This window comes from Micromys minutus (genome assembly GCF_963924665.1).
Source record: "Micromys minutus genome assembly, chromosome: 2".
NCBI classification, from domain to species: Eukaryota; Metazoa; Chordata; class Mammalia; order Rodentia; family Muridae; genus Micromys; species Micromys minutus.
In genome coordinates this window covers 59,351,537-59,369,906 of record NC_137971.1, presented here as the reverse complement: position 1 = coordinate 59,369,906, position 18,370 = coordinate 59,351,537, and the positions used below count along the sequence as shown (strand labels likewise).

Below are 18,370 nucleotides of genomic sequence, written 5' to 3'. Positions count from 1 at the left end.
CTCTGTGGGCATAGCGTGGAAAGGCCTCTTCAATATAGGCTGGGTAGAGGGCTGCTTGGTCCCTGGCTCGAGATACAGCTATCAGTGCCTTCATGTTTAAGTGTCTCACAGAGGTGGGCCAGTGACCAAGCTTCCTTGGCCTTTGATATGATGTTTTCTACTCTGGAACTCATCTGTAGAAGTCTCTGGCTAGGACCCCTCATCTTATGGTTACTGGTCATCATATTCCCCAGGCTGTCAAAGAGTCACATTCAGGTCTCCTATTGGTGTTCCTTGCATGAGGCTTTCTGGGAAGTACTTGTTCTGGGTAGGGATGTTCGATGATATGTGATAATCTGACATGCACATATGTACGCACATATACACACTGAGAAGCTACACACACACACTCACATGCACACACACACACACACACACACACACACATACTGAAAAACTGCACACATATGCATATTCACCTATGCACTTAGAATCACAGGCACACTCATGCACTGTTTGGAAAAGCTTCAGGGAGGGTCCCAGCACACACACTCACATGCACACACACACACACTCACATGCGCACACACACTCACATGCACACACTCACATGCACACACTCACATGCATACACACGTGCACACACAGGCTCACACACACTCCCATGCACACACACACTCACATGCACACATACACACACACTGAGAAGCTGCACACACACTCGTATTTACCTATGCACTTAGAATCACAGGCACACTCATGCACTGCTGGGACAGGCTTCAGGGAGGGTCCCAGCTGGCCTAGGCCTAGATCCCAATACCACATTCTCCCCTCAGTGACGCTTTCCTCGAGGGCTATGTGCAGCAGTTTCTCTACACGTTTCGGTACTTTTGCACACCGCACGACTTCCTGCACTTCCTCCTGGACCGCATCAGCAGCACCCTATCCAGGTACCACTGCATGAGCTCCCGGCCTTTAGGGGTGGAATTATGGGGCACCTTGTTTATCCTTGGAAGGGCTCTAACAGGGTACAGAGAAGTGTCCCTGGAAAAGGTCAGGGCAAGATAGCAGGACTGAGGGATCATGGGTAAATGAACCCAGCAGGGAAGAAGGACAACTGGGGTCTTTGTGCTAGGGTAGGGAAGAACCCTGGAAGGGTCCTTACTACTTTGCTTCCCCAAGAAAGCAGAGGATAGCAGAGGCCCAAGCAAGATAAGAGAGATATGAGCTCGCTAGCCTGGCAAGGATAGGCCAAATGGAAAGAGGCCTGTAAACTGTATAGCTTCTTTCTACAAAGCCAAGCAGATAGAGGTGGGGGCGGGGGAGACACACAGATTGGGACCCAGAGAGAGTGGTGGTGAACATGAGCAGGGTGTTCTCTCCTCCACTGTCATCTGGCCTGTCATCACTTGGATTTCCCCTGTACTCCTCACCCTTCACATGCCCAGTTGAGGCCTATGCTGAGCCTTGCCATCCACCTCCAGGGCTCACCAGGATCCTACCTCGACCTTTACCAAGATCTACAGGCGGAGCCTCTGCGTCCTGCAGGCCTGGGTGGAGGACTGCTACACCGTGGACTTCATAAGAAATGCGGGGCTGCTGGGACAGCTGGAGGACTTCATCTCTTCCAAGGTGAAACCTGCACTGGCTTAACCTGGTCAGCCTCCTGTGCTCTGGCAGAGAAAGCCACTGCCTTGTCCCAAGAACAACAGTGACACCTCTTGCTTCTCTGCCTAGATCCTACCCCTAGATGGCACTGCCGAGCACCTGCTGGGCCTCTTGGAGGTGGGCACTGAGCGGCGGGCTGACAGTGCCTCTCGAGGTGCAGACTTAGAGGATCCTAAGGAGGCAGAGGAGGACACCAGACCCTTTAATGCCCTCTGCAAGAGGTTCTCAGAGGATGGCATCACCCGGAAGGTGGGAACCTCGTCCTGGGGAAGGTTTCTGTAGGCAGTGGTGCATTCTGGAAGACATAGCGTGTGCATGCATACAGATGCATGCAGAGCTGTCCACATATACACATATGTAGAAACAAGACATACATGTACACACACCCAGTGCAAACATGCACTTGTGCATGTATAGACAGATGCACATATAGATATGTGTATACACACACACACACACACACACACACACACACACGTATGCATATAAGTAAGTGTTCCTTATTCATGACTCAGGCACTTCCCTACTGGGCTGGCACTTCCTGCCTTGTGGAAGGAAAGCCATGGACTAACAGGGTTCATTCTAGCCAAGCCAGAGTACTACTGTGATTCCCTGGACTCACCTTCCTGATCCCCAGGGCAGAGGTCTGAGTGGAAGAATCCACTGGGGTCAGTGAATGGTCTTTCCAACAATACAAGGTGACAGCACTAAGTCTGAGCAATGTGCATGAATGACCTGCCCAAATGAGCAGGACAGGTATCCTGCCAACAAGCCTGGATGGAAGGCACATACCCTCTGGCTTTACTTGAGCCAGTCTGAAGAGTCCTAGGTTGGACCAGCCTATCCTCACCTTGCCACATCTAGCCTGGCCTACTCAACCTTGAGGCAGGCACCTGTCTTGTTTGCAGAGCTTCTCCTGGAGGCTGCCTCGGGGCAATGGGCTAGTGCTGCCACATCATAAGGAGCGCCAGTACACCATTGCGTCAGCCCTGCCTAAGCCCTGCTTCTTTGAAGACTTCTACGGCCCCTATGCCAAAGCCAGTGAGAAGGGTCCTTACTTCTTGACGGAGTACAGCACCAACCAGCTCTTCACTCAGCTGACACTGCTGCAGCAGGTGTGTGGGAACTGGGACATCAGGAAGGGGACACAGGGTTCTGCATTTGGGCCAGCCACTGGTGTCATGGTATGGACTCGGATACTCTGGTGCTGGCTTCTGCAGATACTTCACAGAGGGAAAGGTGGATTGATCAGCAGAAGGACCTGGTTGCTGGGTACACAAGTTCTCCCTTTAAAGCAGGGAGACCCAGCCCAGCAGGATTCTCCTCTCCAGCTACACAGGACACACAGATCATGCACTGTGTGTGCATTTGCATGCATCCTCATGTTCTTACCCAGCTCTGAGCACTGATCAACTACTCCCTCTGTTTCTGTCCTCAGCCCAGAGCCCAGGCAGGTCCTACCCAGGTCTTTAACATCCTGTAACCCAGTGTCATGAGTCAGGTGACAGCACTGGGTGATCCTTGTTACTATCATCAGACCTTAGCAGTGTCACAGCCCCTGAGGTGACCTGCACATAGCAAACTCTACCAGCCCAGCCGAGACACACTTGGCAGGTTGATCTATGGTTACACAGATGGCTTCAAAATACCAAAGCCCTCTTTGGGACATTGTCTTGGACATCAGCCCTCTTGGGAACAGTAGGCTGACCATCTGCTTCTTTGTCTCTGGCAGGAATTGTTTCAAAAGTGCCACCCTGTCCACTTCCTAAATTCACGGGCCCTGGGCGTCATGGATAAAAGTGCAGCCATTCCCAAGTGAGTGTCCACTCCAAAAGGTGGCCCTGGAATCCTTGGTTCTGAACGATGGTGAGAGGACCTGGAGGGGAGGGGGATTCTTCAAAGGGCTCTGTGGATACTTCTGGCTGAAGGGAGCTGCTGGTTCTTATCCTGAGGGAGGATGCTTTTATTTACTCCCAGTCTGCAGACAGGTCCCACCACCTCAGGGCTTGGCAGGACAAATTGTCATACCCTTGGTGACATGCACCATATTTTTCTTCCAGAGCCAGCTCTTCTGAGTCTCTTTCTGCCAAAACCTGCAGTCTGTTCCTACCCAATTACGTCCAGGACAAATATCTGCTACAGCTTTTAAGAAACGCAGATGATGTCAGCACCTGGGTGGCTGCTGAAATTGTGACCAGTCATACCTCCAAGGTACACATCTCCATTGCTCTGAAGTTGAAATGACTTACAGGGTTCTCAGGGTCCCTGTGAGATCACAGTTAGTCTCTTCTCTGGGTGTAGGGAATCCACACTTCGTTTCTCAGCGCCATAGTCAACCGGAAGCAAATGGAAAGAGTGAAGCACTTACTAATGCCAACAGAAACATCTAACACTGAGTGCATGGTAGTCGCAGGCCATCTTGACATGCTGTCTCCTCTTTCCACTGAGGATGGTCCAGATTTGTAGACTGCTTGGAAAGCAGGATGTACGGAACTTCCATCAGAGCACTGTACCTGAAACTGTACAGTCTCTTGTGTACACACGCTCAGTAATTCAGTCCTTTATACACACACACAATCCTTCATACACAGTCCCTCACAACATACGGTCACACACACACACACACACACACACACACACACACTGAGGTTGGGAGCAGGAAGGGAAAAGGAGAAAAAGAAACTGACTGTCTTGTGGGTACAGGTCCCTCTCAGTTCCTTATGCTCACAGCCGCTCACACACTGTTCTCTACACAGCTATCAGCTTACCTGTAACCACAGCAGAATGCCTGCTTTACTCAAGTTAAAAGTATAGCTCCAGAGATTTCAGCCTGTCGTGGTAGGGGTGGCGTGATGGAGCAGCTCACAATGGCAGACAAGACATAAAGCTGAGACAAGAAGGAGCCAGAACAAGACATCCTTCAAAGCCCTTTCAGACCCAGTCCAACAGCTCCGCCCATCCTTCCACAGTTCTGCCTTACCCCATTCAGATTTCGAATCAGTGGAATAAACCATTCGTTAGACTAGAGCCCTCATACTCTAATGGCGGATAGGAATGGAAACTTAGAGATGTGCCTTGCAAAATGGGGTGTTTCCCAGTCTGATCAGGTCAGCAATAGTATTAACTGTCGAATAGTCTCTCGCACACATCACACAGCGTTCACACAAAAGGTCTTCATGCTAACTTCCTGGTGCACAGTTGCTCACACTCATTTTCTCTCTTTGCTCCTCACACACAGTCCATCACAGTCCCTTACATACAAGTACTCCTTCATCGTGTTCACTCCTACACACTCCCAAACATAAACTTCTCACACAGTGCCAACGTGCAACATTCTTCACACACAGAACTCTTGCTCACATGTGTCCATTCTCTCCCACATACTCCCTCACCCTGAGTCCAGTCACAGTGCACACCTGTCACCATGGTGTCTTGTCCCATCTTTTCCTGAGTCTATTTACGGGATGATCTGTCCCTCTGAGCTGCCTGCTTGCACTAAGGCAGTGATCTTGGCTAAATTGTGATCCCCTATTGCTCCCCAGCAGATCCCACACTCCAGGCTCTCAGGGGACTTGTGGGATTCTGATACTTTGCTTAGTACCTGGTCAAGGTCAAGGTCCAGCTTTTGCAGGCCCAATCCTAGTTCCTCCTTAAGTCCCATGGGCCTTGAGCTAGACTGGGTATGAACCAGACTGCACATAGGCAAGTCTTGACAGCCCGAAAGGGACTGTCTTCATCAGTGTTTCTAATACTGATTTTAAACATCATGACCAAAGAGCAAGTTGTAGAGAAAAGAGTTTATTTAGCTTACATTTCCACATCACTGTCCATACTTGAAGGAGTCAGGATCAGAGCTCAAATAGGGTAGGAACCTGGAGGAAGAAACTGAGGCAGAGGCCATGGAGGGGTGCTGCTTAATGGCTTGCTCATCATGGCTTGCTCAGCCTGCTGTTCTATAGAACCCAGGACCGCCAACCCACAGGCAGCACCACCCACAATGGACCAGGCCCTTCCCCATCAATCATGGATTAAGAAAATGCTGTACAGGTGTGCCCGCAGCCCTACCCTGTGGAACCATTTTCTCAAGGGAAGTTTCCTCCTGACAGATGACTACAATTTGTGTCAAGTTGACATAAATCTAGCCAGCACAGTGACCGTACCCCGCCTTGGGTCAATACCTCCTTCCAGGTTGCCACCCAGGAAAAGCCAATGTCCACAGCTTCTCAAGACAGTTCTTCCACTCCTGAAGGTCTGCACTTCACCCAGGGAGCACTCTATTACCCAGGGCTGTAATATATTCCCTTAGGATCAGTGGGTTTCTTCCCACACAGACAAACAGAGGGGTTGACTGAGCATCAGGATGCAAAAGCTCTGGGTATACAAGGCAGCTTCTTTCCTCTTCAGCATGAAAAATGGCGACCTCAAACCACGTGGGCACTCTTCATCAGCTGGACCACAACTCTCTTAAAGATAAATAAAACCCAATGATCAGGGTTCCCCCAGCCTGGAACCCACTCAATCTATACAAACTCACCATCCACGTTTCTGCCAGGACACGGCAACAAAAGACTTGGGCTACTCAGTTTGCTATGGTGCTCTGAGTACCATGTGTAACATTAAAACATGTCAGGGGCTGGGTGGTGTATGTCTATTATCCTAGCACTTAGAAAGCAGAGGTAAAAGGGTCTCTATGAGTTCAAGGCCAGCCTGATCTATATAGCAAGATCTACTACAGCCAGGGTTACCTAGAGAGACTCTGTCTCAAAAACAAAAAAGTGTCATGTCTCCAACAAGATCCATGTGACTGTCATATACAAGGGTCAGGAGGAAAATGATGGAAACCGATTCACAAACCTCAAGTGGCCCTAGGTGTGTTCTAATCCCAGGCACCCAGGGCCCCTCCCAGCCTGAAGGCACCCAACCCAAGGGTAAAAACCAGAATGATACATCCTGGCGCACAGCAGTCCTTTTGGGTCTTCAGGTGGGACATACAGACATACACCCTGTGAGCATCCATCTTAGGAAGATGAGGAGAACAGAGAGCATCCCAGATACAGGGATTCTGCCACTGTTGTTCCTGAGTTGTTTAGGAGCAGTGTTCAGCAGGGAATCAGGAAATCTCACTGGGAGACAGGATCTTAAGATCTACAAGGCTGCACATAGCCTTTCAACCAGCGAGCCTGTCACATTTTAAAATACATGTTGTATTGATGTTTTTGCATTTTACTTACTGTGGTGCCAAAACCCTCCAAAGACTGAGTCTGACACCTGTGAACCAAGAGCCCCAGAACATTGTTGAAACGTGGAGTTTGGCCCAGACAGTACAGTGGAGTCGGTCAAAGGCACTGGGGAGAAATAGTCTGACCCATTCAGATGTTGTCCTGGGAGTCCTCAGGGGCTATCTCAAGCCATCACATAGGACAGACACCAGAAGTTTCTCACAGGGAACACTTGGAGCTTTGCATCTGCCTGCCACTTTCTTTTTGAACAAATAAGTCAGTCACGGGGCTTGAGGACTTGAGGCTGGGCTATTCCTTCTGGTCTCAGTTGTCCTGTCTGGTTTTGTTTACTTTTGTTATGTTGATGCTGGGGCCCAAGCTCACCGCTGCCTTCAGGCTTGTACTGGCAGAGCTCTAGGGCTGAGCTGCACCCTCCCTGTTTGTCTTTAAAGACTCTAGAGCATCATTTTCTCATTTCAGCTGCAGGTGAACTTGCTGTCCAAATTCCTGTTGATTGCAAAATCTTGCTACGAACAGAGGAACTTTGCAACGGCCATGCAAATCCTGGGCGGGCTGGAGCACCTGGCTGTGAGGCAGTCCCCTGTGAGTCACGTGGGACTCAGGGGGCTTAGGGCATGGGCAAGTACACAGGCCCACAAGTATCTCACCAGTGCTTTCTTCTCAGGCTTGGAGAATCCTGCCTGCGAAGATTGCTGAGGTCATGGAAGAGCTGAAAGCTGTGGAGGTTCGTACAAGTACTTTGCGGAGCTTGCCCCAAATAACTTGCCTCACGAGTCTTGGGGGACTCGTAAACAGGCTCATATCAGAGCATCCTAAATACACAGGCTAGGCATGGCGACACACATCTATAATTCCAGAACTGAGGAAGCAGAGGTAAACCTATCTCTGTGAATTCAAGGCTAGTCTGGTCTTCATAGAAAAGTTCTAGGCCCCACCACAGCTACCGAGTGAGACCCTGGCTCGGGACTGCAAAGCACAGACACCAGGTTGCTGGTTTATCTGGCTCGACTAGTTTGACTTGTTTACTAGTCTGACTTCCTAGTCCCGACTACAAAATGTCCTTGAAAAGGGATAACGACAGATCCTGGACCTGGACAAAAGAGAGGCCTGCTCCAGTGGTACAGAGATGACCTCCAGAGTTTACAGGCAGGAAATGCAGTCTAAAGGATTGTGTGTTTCCGGGTGAGGCAGCAGGGGCCTCACAGACAGCCTGAGGCAGACAACCAAGAGTAGTCACAGCCTGTGCTGTCCCTGAGCTCAAAGCCCAGCCTCAAGTGTCAAGGGTCAGGAGAGAACTGATGTACAATCACTGTACACGTGTGCTCAGGACCTGCACTAGCTCATGCAGACTCTGTTTAGGAAGGGTGGTGGGTCACCAGACTCTTCTGGACTCAGAAGTCAGGAACTGGCTGTTGGAGTTGTTCTCTGGTTATCAGTGTGCCATGGCAGCATGCTTACAACTGGGTTTTAGACCTGCAATCCAGGAACCTCGGCTTCATTTTGGACTGGGTGTTCAGTGAGGTCTTAGGCAACTCTCATGCCCTAGGACAAGTATTAACAGAGACTGGTAGGCTGAGCCTCTGAGATGATTACCACCTGTCCCTCCCCCATCGCTGTTTCCATCCCTTCCCCCACCCCCTCCACTTCCCTGGCTGCTCCTCCAGGTGTTTCTGAAGAGCGACAGCCTGTGTCTGATGGAGGGACGGCGCTTCCGGGCCCAGCCCACCCTACCCTCCGCCCACCTGCTGGCCATGCACATCCAGCAGTTAGAGACCGGAGGTTTCACCATGACTAATGGAGCTCATAGGTGGAGTAAGCTGAGGTAAGAGGACTCTATCCTAACTAGCAAAAGTTGACTAAGCCAAGGAGTGGGGACTTCACTGAGACCAAAGCAGCCCATAGATAAAATCAGCAAAAATAAGGAAGCAGCTCCCACTCCAACTGGTCCCAAAGGTGAGCACATCAATGGTATATCACCTCTGGTCTTGGCTCCTTACCTATTCTTTGGCTTTCTCTGCCCAGAGCCCTCTATGCAGCCCCAGCCATATCTTCTCATCTCCCGCCCTCCCATCTCATTGTCTACAGAAGTTAGAGAATGACCTTGTTGGGTAGATGAGTCCTAGGGGATCTTGTAAATGGCCACAACCAACCCAGTGCAAGATCCCTGCCCCCCCTCCGAGTGTGTACATGTGCATATGCATATGGGGCCCAAGGTCAACTTTAAGTATGATTCCTTAGGAGCCATTCACCTTGTTTTTTTGAGACAGGACTTCTCGGTGGAATCTGAGGCTCAATATAGATTAGGATGGCTGGCCAGCAAGACCCAGGATTCTGAGTAGTTTCACATCCCCAGATGTGATGGCAAGCATTATCTTTACATGGTGCTAGGGATCAAATCAGGTTCTCATGCTTGTACAACAAGCACTGTCTCAGCTGAGCCACCTCCCCAGCCCTGAGACCCCCCCCCTTTTAGATAGCCACCTAGTTTAAAAAAAAAAAAAAAAAAAAAACTAGCCGGGTGTGGTGGCGCATGCCTTTAGTCCTGGCACACAGGAGGTAGAGGCAGGTGGATCTGTGTGAGTTTGAGGCCACCCTGCTCTACAAATCCAGTCCAAGACAGCCAAGACGTGTTGCAGGGATACCCTGCAACCTTGAAACATCAAAAAGAAAGGAAGGAAGACAAATTCACTAAGAGTACATGCTTACTGCAATAGAAAAGAAAGCGATGTTGGCAAAAGAGGAAATTCAACCCTGGATGTAATGCTGCATGAACGGGTGAAGAACTCTTGTCTGTTCTTCACAGCTTTGTGTGTGCACAGACATTACTGTCCTTGAAAGACCAAAAGCAATGAATGTACTGTTCTCCAGTTCAGGAGAACAGGCCTCTGGTTCCCCAAGCAAAGTAAGGGTTTCTGAGTCCCTCGGTGCCCAGTAACCAGCAGAGGTGTGTCTGCCTGTGTGTTAACTGGGAAGAGTTCCCAGTACACCATGCCAGAAACCCCCAAGCAGAACTGAAGCAATCAGCAGAGGTTTGGGAGGTTTTGTTTGTTTTTCCGTGTTGAAGCCCTCAACTGAAGCAACCTGGCATGGATTTTCAATGAATATTTATTTATAAAGGGGGTGGGGGACCCAGGTATAATGCCTATTCTTATGAATGAGGGCATAAAACCCCATCCTTCGATGCTGCCCTTTGGGAAAGGTTTGAAATGCTTTGAGCCATTCTAGAGAAGACACCAAGATAAGCAGGCCGAGGAGCCTTATAACCCAGGCAAACTAACTAACGAACCTTTTCTTTCCCCACAAAAGAAACATCGCCAAGGTGGCAAGCCAGGTGCACGCGTTCCAAGAGAACCCCTACACATTCAGCCCTGACCCCAAGCTACAGGCCCATCTCAAGCAGAGGATTGCCCGTTTTAGCGGGGCTGATGTTTCCGTCTTAGCCGCAGATAACAGGGCCAACTTCCACCAGATCCCAGGCGAGAAACACTCCCGGAAGATCCAAGACAAACTGAGGAGAATGAAAGCCACATTCCAGTAGTCAAGGGCTCCAGCTGGGCGTAGACTCAAAACAGGACCAGACCAAGGAAGAAGAGTCGAGTGGGAGGAACCCCCAGGGGCTGCGGGAGGAAGCTCAGGCACACTGAGTGCCTTTAGACAGCTTTTACTTCCCTGAGAGAAGTGGAAATTGCAAGGGACTAGCCTGAGGCCACAGGGAAGGCTGAGCTGACTCCAACCTTGCCCTATCCCCAAGGCAGGGTGGATACAGCGTTCAGTGGGCCAGTTTCTGCTAGAATTTAAAAATCAAATGTAAAACAGTGAAAAGGGTATAGATTCAGCTATCCCCAGAGCTTCGGATCTTCTTATACCTGGGTTCCCATTTATTTGTTATTGACCTCTCCAAAACCCAACACATATCTACATCTGACTCCAAAAAAAAAAAAAAAAAAAGAAAAAAAAAAAAAAAAGACCAAACGTAGCTGCTTGCTGACCGGTGTTTTTGTTTCCACTCAGCAAGGACCAAAACTGTCTTTTGCACTCAGCAGCTCCAAGGGTCTGGAACCTTCCACTGGAGCCCACGATTTCTAGCAGCCTGTCTTGGCCAGGTTTATAAATCCACCCCATCCTCAGCCTATCCTGCCAAGTCTTCTGGTATTCTCAGTCCCCAGAGAGCGGGGAGAAGCAGCTTCTGTCCCAGCTGGGCCTTCTGCCTTAGCTGTTGACCCTCCCTGTGGCCTGTTGTTGCTCCCCACCCCCAGCTTAGAACAGCTGCAGTTGACAGGGATGCTGGGCAGAGGCTCTGCCCCCTGAAAAGGGAGAAGAACACTGCGCACTAACAGCAACACCAATGCAGGTTCGCCTTCCTGAGGCCTCTGGGAGCAAAGTCCCCTTTTACTGTCCTGTGGGCCCCAGGAGCGGCGGTCTACCAGCCTTCAGCAGCTGCGCATGCGCACACCCATCCACTGTGTTTCCCTTGGCTCTGCACACCACTAGCGCTTTGTTAGACAGACAACGATGTGAGTCAAACTTGTTGCCTTAGTGGCATCAGACACCTCGATTTCTGGATCCTCAACAACTGGCGCTGGGCTTTGGCTCACTGGGAAGCAGTCGTCTGGCCAGGAGGGCTAGGAATTCCATAGAGAACAGCAGGTGGGGAAAAAAAAATGCTGTTGGGACAGACGCCCTAGGCAGCCGGCAACAACCCAAGCCTTGCCTGCCACAAGACCAAGACTGTTCTGTATTTTAGAAGTAGGGATTTTGTAGTGAAGCAGCTAGTGGTATTTCTAGGAAGCTGTGACTTGTGACCAAATGCTGGATTTTTAATGCTGAGAGGTGTTTCCTCACATGAATTTGCTGGAGACACCAGACCCTGCTTACACTGGCTGTAAGAGGGGCTGAGAGTCCTGGCCTTGCATATGCAACTCATTGTTTTGGGACTTTTCTATAGAGATTGTGTTCTGTTGATCAACGCCTACATTTTCAGATTTTGTATCTAGTGCAGGAGGTGTCCAGCGCAAACCAGCATTCCAATGGTGCTGACTTATTGCGTGGTGGGAAGTGAACAGGCTTTTTGGCTTCAGCACTGTTTGCATGGCGCCCTGATGTCACAAGGTACAGATTTCTAAATAAAGTAATTTCTACCAAGTTACTGTCATATGGTCCATTTTGTAGATTTCAAAAGCAACACCCACTCTGAGGCTAAAGTCTTTCGTGGCCAGGCGAGGGCACCTCGCCCAGGGTCTCCAAGTGCTTCAACAGGAAATAAGCCCAGCCTAGGACTGAAAGCCAGACAGACTTCTGGGTCATACTACATTCTGTATGACATTCAGACCCTCATCACAGGGACAAGGTCTGACAGACTCACCTTTAACACATCTGTCCTCTCCAAAACCAAGACTCTGATGACCACAGCTCATTTTCCTATGAAATGGGCACCAACTGCAGAGGGTGAGGGGAGGGTTGGCCTGCTGTGATCTGTCTACTCCAAACAGTTTCTACTGATCAGCCAGTAGACGAGACAGAGCTGGCTGGGTCCCTTAGCCACCCATTGGGACCTCTCCTGAGCCCCCAGTGTCTATCTCAGAGGCATGAAGGGGGTGGGAAGTGGATTTCATCTCAATGTACTCATTCTGGGCACAGGAAAGATAATGACAATAGAGTCACCTGCCTAGTGGCAATGCCCAGTTTAAAAAGAGTGACAGCCAGTGGCCCTCAAGGCTTGGTGAACCGCACGTCTCAGGTCCCAGCCCTGTGCTCAGCTTAGACCTGAGCACCATACCTGAGGAAAGCCTCCAACACAGATGGAGTTTATCTACCCTAAGGCCACTATACTGAGAGTAAGCTCAAGATGGCCACATGGCGTGTTGAATGGACAAAGATATCCTGCCACTGCCAGCTACCTAGCCCCAGAGCCACTAGATACCATTGCATGGGGCTTGGACCAGTTGATAAAGACCTTGAAAACAACAGGCTGTAACTCAGAATACTGTCCAGGGATGCTAGGCTGGGTATGGAAAGTAGAGTTGACCCTGTCCTGCCTCATTCATGAGGAACACAGCCAGTAGTCCCTGGTCTTTGTTCAAGCCCCTAGTCACAAATTACTAATGAAATAGCCACTAATCTCTGCTGCTGCATTGTGGTCTAGCCTCTCACAGCAGGAGATTACCACAATCCCAGAAGCAAGATGGCAGACTGGTACTTCCTTTGACTTCCCTGATCTTTGTAAAACTAGGGCCTGTATAGCTAGCCCATAGGTTTCTGAGAACTTATTTGCCATCTTTAAATGATGTTTCCTTTTCTTGTCTTAACTACATTGGCCAAGAATTCTACACTAAGACTAACTTGAGCACCTTTTTCTTAGTCTTAATCTTGGGGGAAGAGGTGATATTTTGTCACCTTTTAAATAGATACATTTTACTACACTAGAGAGATTGATTCCTTTGTAGTGTGTGTGGACTATGATTCTAAACCAGCAGCCATTGATCCCTATCAAATCTAGCACCCAAGTGGCCTCTTTAGCTAGATTAGTAAACTAGATACAGCAAATGTCCATCTTCCTAAGCCTACAGCCAGACGTGAGTGGAGAGGATGGTCCTACTATTTACATGTATAAACAACACATTATGGTGCACTAGCCATAAAAGGTGCCAGAGTTTTGTGTTTCTGGAGCTTTACATGGACTGTTTATGGGTAGTAATTAATGGGTGTAGCACAAACATATTTTTTTAAAAAAAAAAAAAAAAGGAGCTGACTCCTTCCTATCTGTCCTCTTCACTCTATCTTATTATACTGTACTATAATTAAATGTTTTTTAATTTAAAAAGATTTACACGTTCTGTTTTGTGTAACATGGCAAAAACTGTGTTCTCAGGGCCTAGGTCCCTACAGAAAGGGCTAGAAAAGGATGGGCTACAATAAGAAAGGCACTGGCCAAGAGGAACTATGCAGGCGAGAGGGCGGGGCGGCTAGACGAGGGGAGGGTCGGGGCGGCTAGACGAGGGGAGGGTCGCGCCGACCAGGTTCAGACGCAGTGGGCGGTGCGGGGTCCTTAGAGCGTGTGTGGGCGGCACTGGAGGAGCCCTCCTCTCCGTTGAGGCCACGCCTCGGAGTACACGCACCTCTACCTGGCTCAGGAATGTTGCTTCGACCCCGGAGGGTCCCCGCTTTTTCTCCACCGTCGCCAGCTGGCCCCGACGCTGAGCTGCGGCCGGCCGGGGACGCCCCGGTGACTGCGTCTGATGCCTTCGCTACTTCGGGCGCTATGGCGGAACCCGGCTCGCCCAAGGCTCCCGTGTCCCCAGGCTCGGCGCAGCACACGCCCTGGAGTGCTCGAGAGACGGAGCTACTTCTAGGCACGCTGCTGCAGCCCGCTGTGTGGCGCTCACTGCTGCTTGACCGCCGGCAGGCTCTGCCCACTTACCGCCGCGTGTCCGCCGCCCTGGCCCGTCAGCAAGTTCGGCGCACGGCGGCTCAGTGCCGCCGTCGCTACAAGTTCCTCAAGGACAAACTCCGAGACTCCCAGGGCCAGCCGACCGGACCCTTCGATGACCAGATACGCCAGCTCATGGGGCTATTGGGTGACGATGGGCCGCCGCGGGTCCGCCGCCGCTCTGCTGGCCCTGGACGTCCCCAGCGCCGCGGCCGTTCGACCCTCTCCGCGGTAGCACCGGCACCTGCCCCGGTGGAGCAAGGTAGGAGCAGCCATGTGGGCAAGAATGGTCTGGGTCTCCTGGGGAGGGGCGGAGCCCTGAGTTGGGATTCCGTACGTTCCGCGCCTTTCTCCCGTAGAGGCCGAGCTGCCGCTGGCTGCGGAGAACACCGAACCTGCCCCCGCGCTCAGATTCAGCTCTTCTGCTAAGTCTGCTGGTGTCCGCAGCATCACCAGCTCCCCTCCTCCTACGGCCATCGACACTCTGCCTCCTGAGCCGGGCCATGCCCTCGAATCCTCCCCGACGCCAACCCCCGACCACGACGTGGAGAACCCGAATGAGCCGCCTGGCCTTTCCCAGGGCCGTGCTTCCCCGCAGGTTGCTCCCCAGTCGCTGAATGCTGCATTGCTGCAAACCTTGACGCACTTGGGCGACATCTCAACAGTTCTGGGCCCTCTGCGAGACCAGCTGTCGACCCTGAACCAGCACGTGGAGCATCTACGAGGTTCCTTCGACCAAACCGTTTCTCTGGCTGTGGGGTTCATCCTGGGCAGTGCAGCCTCCGAGCGGGGCATCCTTGGGGACTTGCGCCAATAAAGCTTTGTTATTAGTCCTCTCCAGAACCGACCCCTAGTCTACCTCGACCCCAGTTACTACTCCCACCCCCACCCCAAACCTAGGTTCTTACCAAAATAAAGATTGTGTTTTCTACTTAATCCTGTGAATGAGTTTGGACCCCAGGTCTCGGTAAGAACGGACTCCTGATAATGGAGACTGAAAGGCGCAGCCCCTCGCCTCACATTTGTGCTGCTTTTCGGTGAAGGAGTGGCACAGCTGTAACCTGATGTTTGGGGCACCAACCTTCTCAAGGTACGGAACCCCTCCGGGATCATTGGTCAGCAGTGAGTGAAGCCCAGGGCTGGATAAGGTACGTGGATGGCGGTAGGGTAAGAAGTTGAAGGGCCTCTCCCGAGGACTCACGCTATTGAGTATAACATCCCTAAAGTTTTTGTCTATCCTGGCTCCAACTCAGTTTGAACACTCTGGTCCGTGTGAACTGGAATAGTCAGGAGTACTGTTTCTGGGTTGAGAGATGCTGGGGCCTGGGTATCAACAACTGCCCTGCTCAAACTTTGAAAGCAGAAATTCCAAGGTCTTCCAGGGACTACAGAATCAGAGTGGGGGAGGGCTTGAGTGCCGGTAGAGAAAAGGAAGCGGCTGCGGGCACTTCACTAGCATAACAATGCTAGCTCCGAATGCGGCTCCGGTTTTCAAATTCTGAGCCCATCCAGAGAAATCCTGAGTTTATCCAGGTGGTCCCAAGGTCACAACTCCACCCATTTCTGAAGACTTGCCATAGACCCCTGCACACCGACTTGTGTGGGTTTCCAGCCAGGTTCTACCCCTCCCCCCGTCTGTGAGAGACAAACTTGGAGAGGATCCACTGTACAATGAGTTTTCATCCCTAAATCCTTATGGATGAGCCCACTGCAAATGCCTCCCCAGCAAACACACCTGGGAGTTCAGAGCCACAGGGTAGGGGCCTCATACAGCCCAGGGGTCTCAAGTTTTATTTCCCCTAGTGATGGTGGCTCATGCCTTTTTTTTTTTTTTTAAAGATTTATCTATTATATATAAGTACACTGTAGCTGTCTTCAGACACACTGGAAGAGGGCATAGGATCCCATTACAGATGATTGTGAGCCACCATGTGGTTGCTGGGATTTGGACTCAGGACCCCTGGAAGAGTAGTCAGTGCTCTTAACCACTGAGCCATCTTTCCAGCTCACTGCATGCCTTTAATTCCAGTACCCAAGAGGCAGTAGGCTCTCTGACTCTGAGGCCTGTCTACAAAGTGAGTTCCAGGACAGCTAGGGTTGAGAGAGAAAGCCTGTCTCAAAAAAGAAAAAAAAGTTTTTCTCAACAAATGTGCCCACACTAAGATGGGAATCTTAGTCCAGGAGAAGTTGGTTCCTCAACTCTGAATACACTTCACCTGAGGGTTTGGGCTTGAGTTACTTGAGAGACCAAGGTGACCACTGGAGAAATCGATCTCAAACCTGCCTCAGTCTTCAAACTTGGGGAGAGGAGTTTTCTCTATTTTAAATCGCCTTAATGGTATAAAAAGCTTTTGGATTTTTGCTTGTTTACCAGGGCAGGTAATTTATCTGACCTGCCCTGCTTTCTGGATTTTTGTTTTTTATTAACTTTCACTGTGATGGACATGAGAGGCAAGACGCTCTCCGTGGTGGGCAAGGATCTACACGTAGTGCAACTTCGTCTCTATTCCTAAAATCTAGCAAGTGTAAATGACCATAGCGATTGCTTACACAGCCCTCACACCTACTAATACATAAATAAATGCTGCACGGTTTTAAGTTCACAATCCCCTGTCTCCTGGTTCTTATCAGTCTAAATTAATGCCTGGCTCACATATGTCAGGCATACAATGTCCCATTAGTGATTTTTATCTTGTGAATCCTCAAATCCCTTCCCAGCCCTGGGACAATGAATTCTGGTTTAGTGTATCTGTAGAGAACACATCCTGTGGTTTTGGAAAACCCTCTTTGTATGACTTAGAGAATGTGGAGATTCCCTCTTTCCCACAGCTTACCCCAACATCCTAAAGCTGTCTGGTCAGTCACTGGCTGGTCTTTGGACCTCTGTGCCCACCGTAGGTCTGTGTTATCCTGCTCACATTTCTCAGCACATCCCTGGTTAATCTAACTTCATCTTCAATTTGTAACAGAGTGGCTATGACAACTCATGGCTTTTCCCAGGCCTTGGACATCACAATTCTTTTCCTCAACTGGGAGCCCAATTCCAGTCTGTTACACTCATGAGAGCAGTTGCTCTTGGGAGTTTTCTATTGAATGAGACCATCAAAGATAGAGAGACAGCAGGTTTTGTTTTGTTTTTCAAGACAGGGTTTCTCTGTGTAGCCCTGGCTGTACTGAAACTTGCTCTTTAGAGCAGGCCGACCTGGAGCTTACAGATTCTTATGTCTCTGCCTCCCTTGTACTGGAATTAAAGGCCTGAGCCACCTCTGCTCTGTGCCCTGTCCAAAGCTGGCCATTCTGGCTTCTTGACTGCACAGGACCCTCGGGGTTGAGGGCCCTTTGCCCTCAGCTCCAAGTGTGACTCTCTATCTTAGGATATGCTACTTAGATTCAAGTGAGTTATTTTATTTTATTTTTGAGACAAGGTTTTTCTGTGTAGCCCTGGCTATCCTGGAACTCATTCTGTAGACCAGGCTGACCCCAAACTCCAAAATCTACCTACCTCTGCCTCCCAAGTGCTAGGATTAAAGGCTTGCACCAACACTACCTGGCTTTTAAGTGAGTTCTTAATAAGATCTCTTTTCCCGTGTGGCCTGTACCCACTGGCTACTCGTCATCTTTGTCCCTTGTTTCCAAGATGAGATCTTAAACCTTATCCTGCTTAAAAGTGTGCCATCGTACGGGAGCAGAGGTGCCTCAGTCCTGGTCTAAAGAGCAAGTTTCAGGACAGCCAGATCTATGCAGAGAAACCCTGTCTTGAAAAATAAACGAAACAAAACATGCTGTCTCTTGGTCTTTGACATGTCTGGCTTTCTTTTAGCACCAGTGAACCCAGTAGCCTTCACCATGCAGTGCTGAGCAGCATTCTGGGATTGCAGAAAGTTCTAGAACTCACCTGAGCTCTTAAAACGTGGCCAACTATAACCACAAAACTAAATTTCATTTTATTTGACATAGGATCTCAGCCTGTAGGCCATGCTGTCCTTGAACTCTGCCTCCTGACTGTGAGTCTGCAGCACCAAACCAAACTAAAACAGAATTTATTTTTAAGTTTTAC

General features: G+C 50.1%; 2 protein-coding genes across 2 annotated transcripts in view; both read left to right on the top strand.

Moving 5' to 3' along the window:
• Nucleotides 1–10,425, top strand: part of KNDC1 (kinase non-catalytic C-lobe domain containing 1) — a gene marked incomplete at both ends in the record, with an annotated part of 43,962 nt that extends 33,537 nt beyond the window's left edge. The window contains 10 exons of the mRNA XM_080911847.1: nucleotides 816–929; nucleotides 1,464–1,611; nucleotides 1,717–1,896; nucleotides 2,556–2,762; nucleotides 3,380–3,462; nucleotides 3,708–3,858; nucleotides 7,347–7,469; nucleotides 7,552–7,611; nucleotides 8,552–8,709; nucleotides 10,194–10,425. Of these exons, the coding sequence (XP_080767973.1) occupies nucleotides 816–929; nucleotides 1,464–1,611; nucleotides 1,717–1,896; nucleotides 2,556–2,762; nucleotides 3,380–3,462; nucleotides 3,708–3,858; nucleotides 7,347–7,469; nucleotides 7,552–7,611; nucleotides 8,552–8,709; nucleotides 10,194–10,425 (1,456 nt within the window). The remainder of the gene's footprint in view (nucleotides 1–815; nucleotides 930–1,463; nucleotides 1,612–1,716; nucleotides 1,897–2,555; nucleotides 2,763–3,379; nucleotides 3,463–3,707; nucleotides 3,859–7,346; nucleotides 7,470–7,551; nucleotides 7,612–8,551; nucleotides 8,710–10,193) is intronic.
• A 3,594-nt stretch (nucleotides 10,426–14,019) lies between these two features.
• Nucleotides 14,020–15,130, top strand: UTF1 (undifferentiated embryonic cell transcription factor 1; the record flags this gene model as incomplete). The annotated part of the gene is made up of 2 exons (XM_080913121.1): nucleotides 14,020–14,575; nucleotides 14,673–15,130. 2 exons carry the CDS (start codon nucleotides 14,020–14,022, stop codon nucleotides 15,128–15,130), a joined length of 1,014 nt encoding a protein of 337 aa, XP_080769247.1.
• Nucleotides 15,131–18,370: the final 3,240 nt, after the last annotated feature.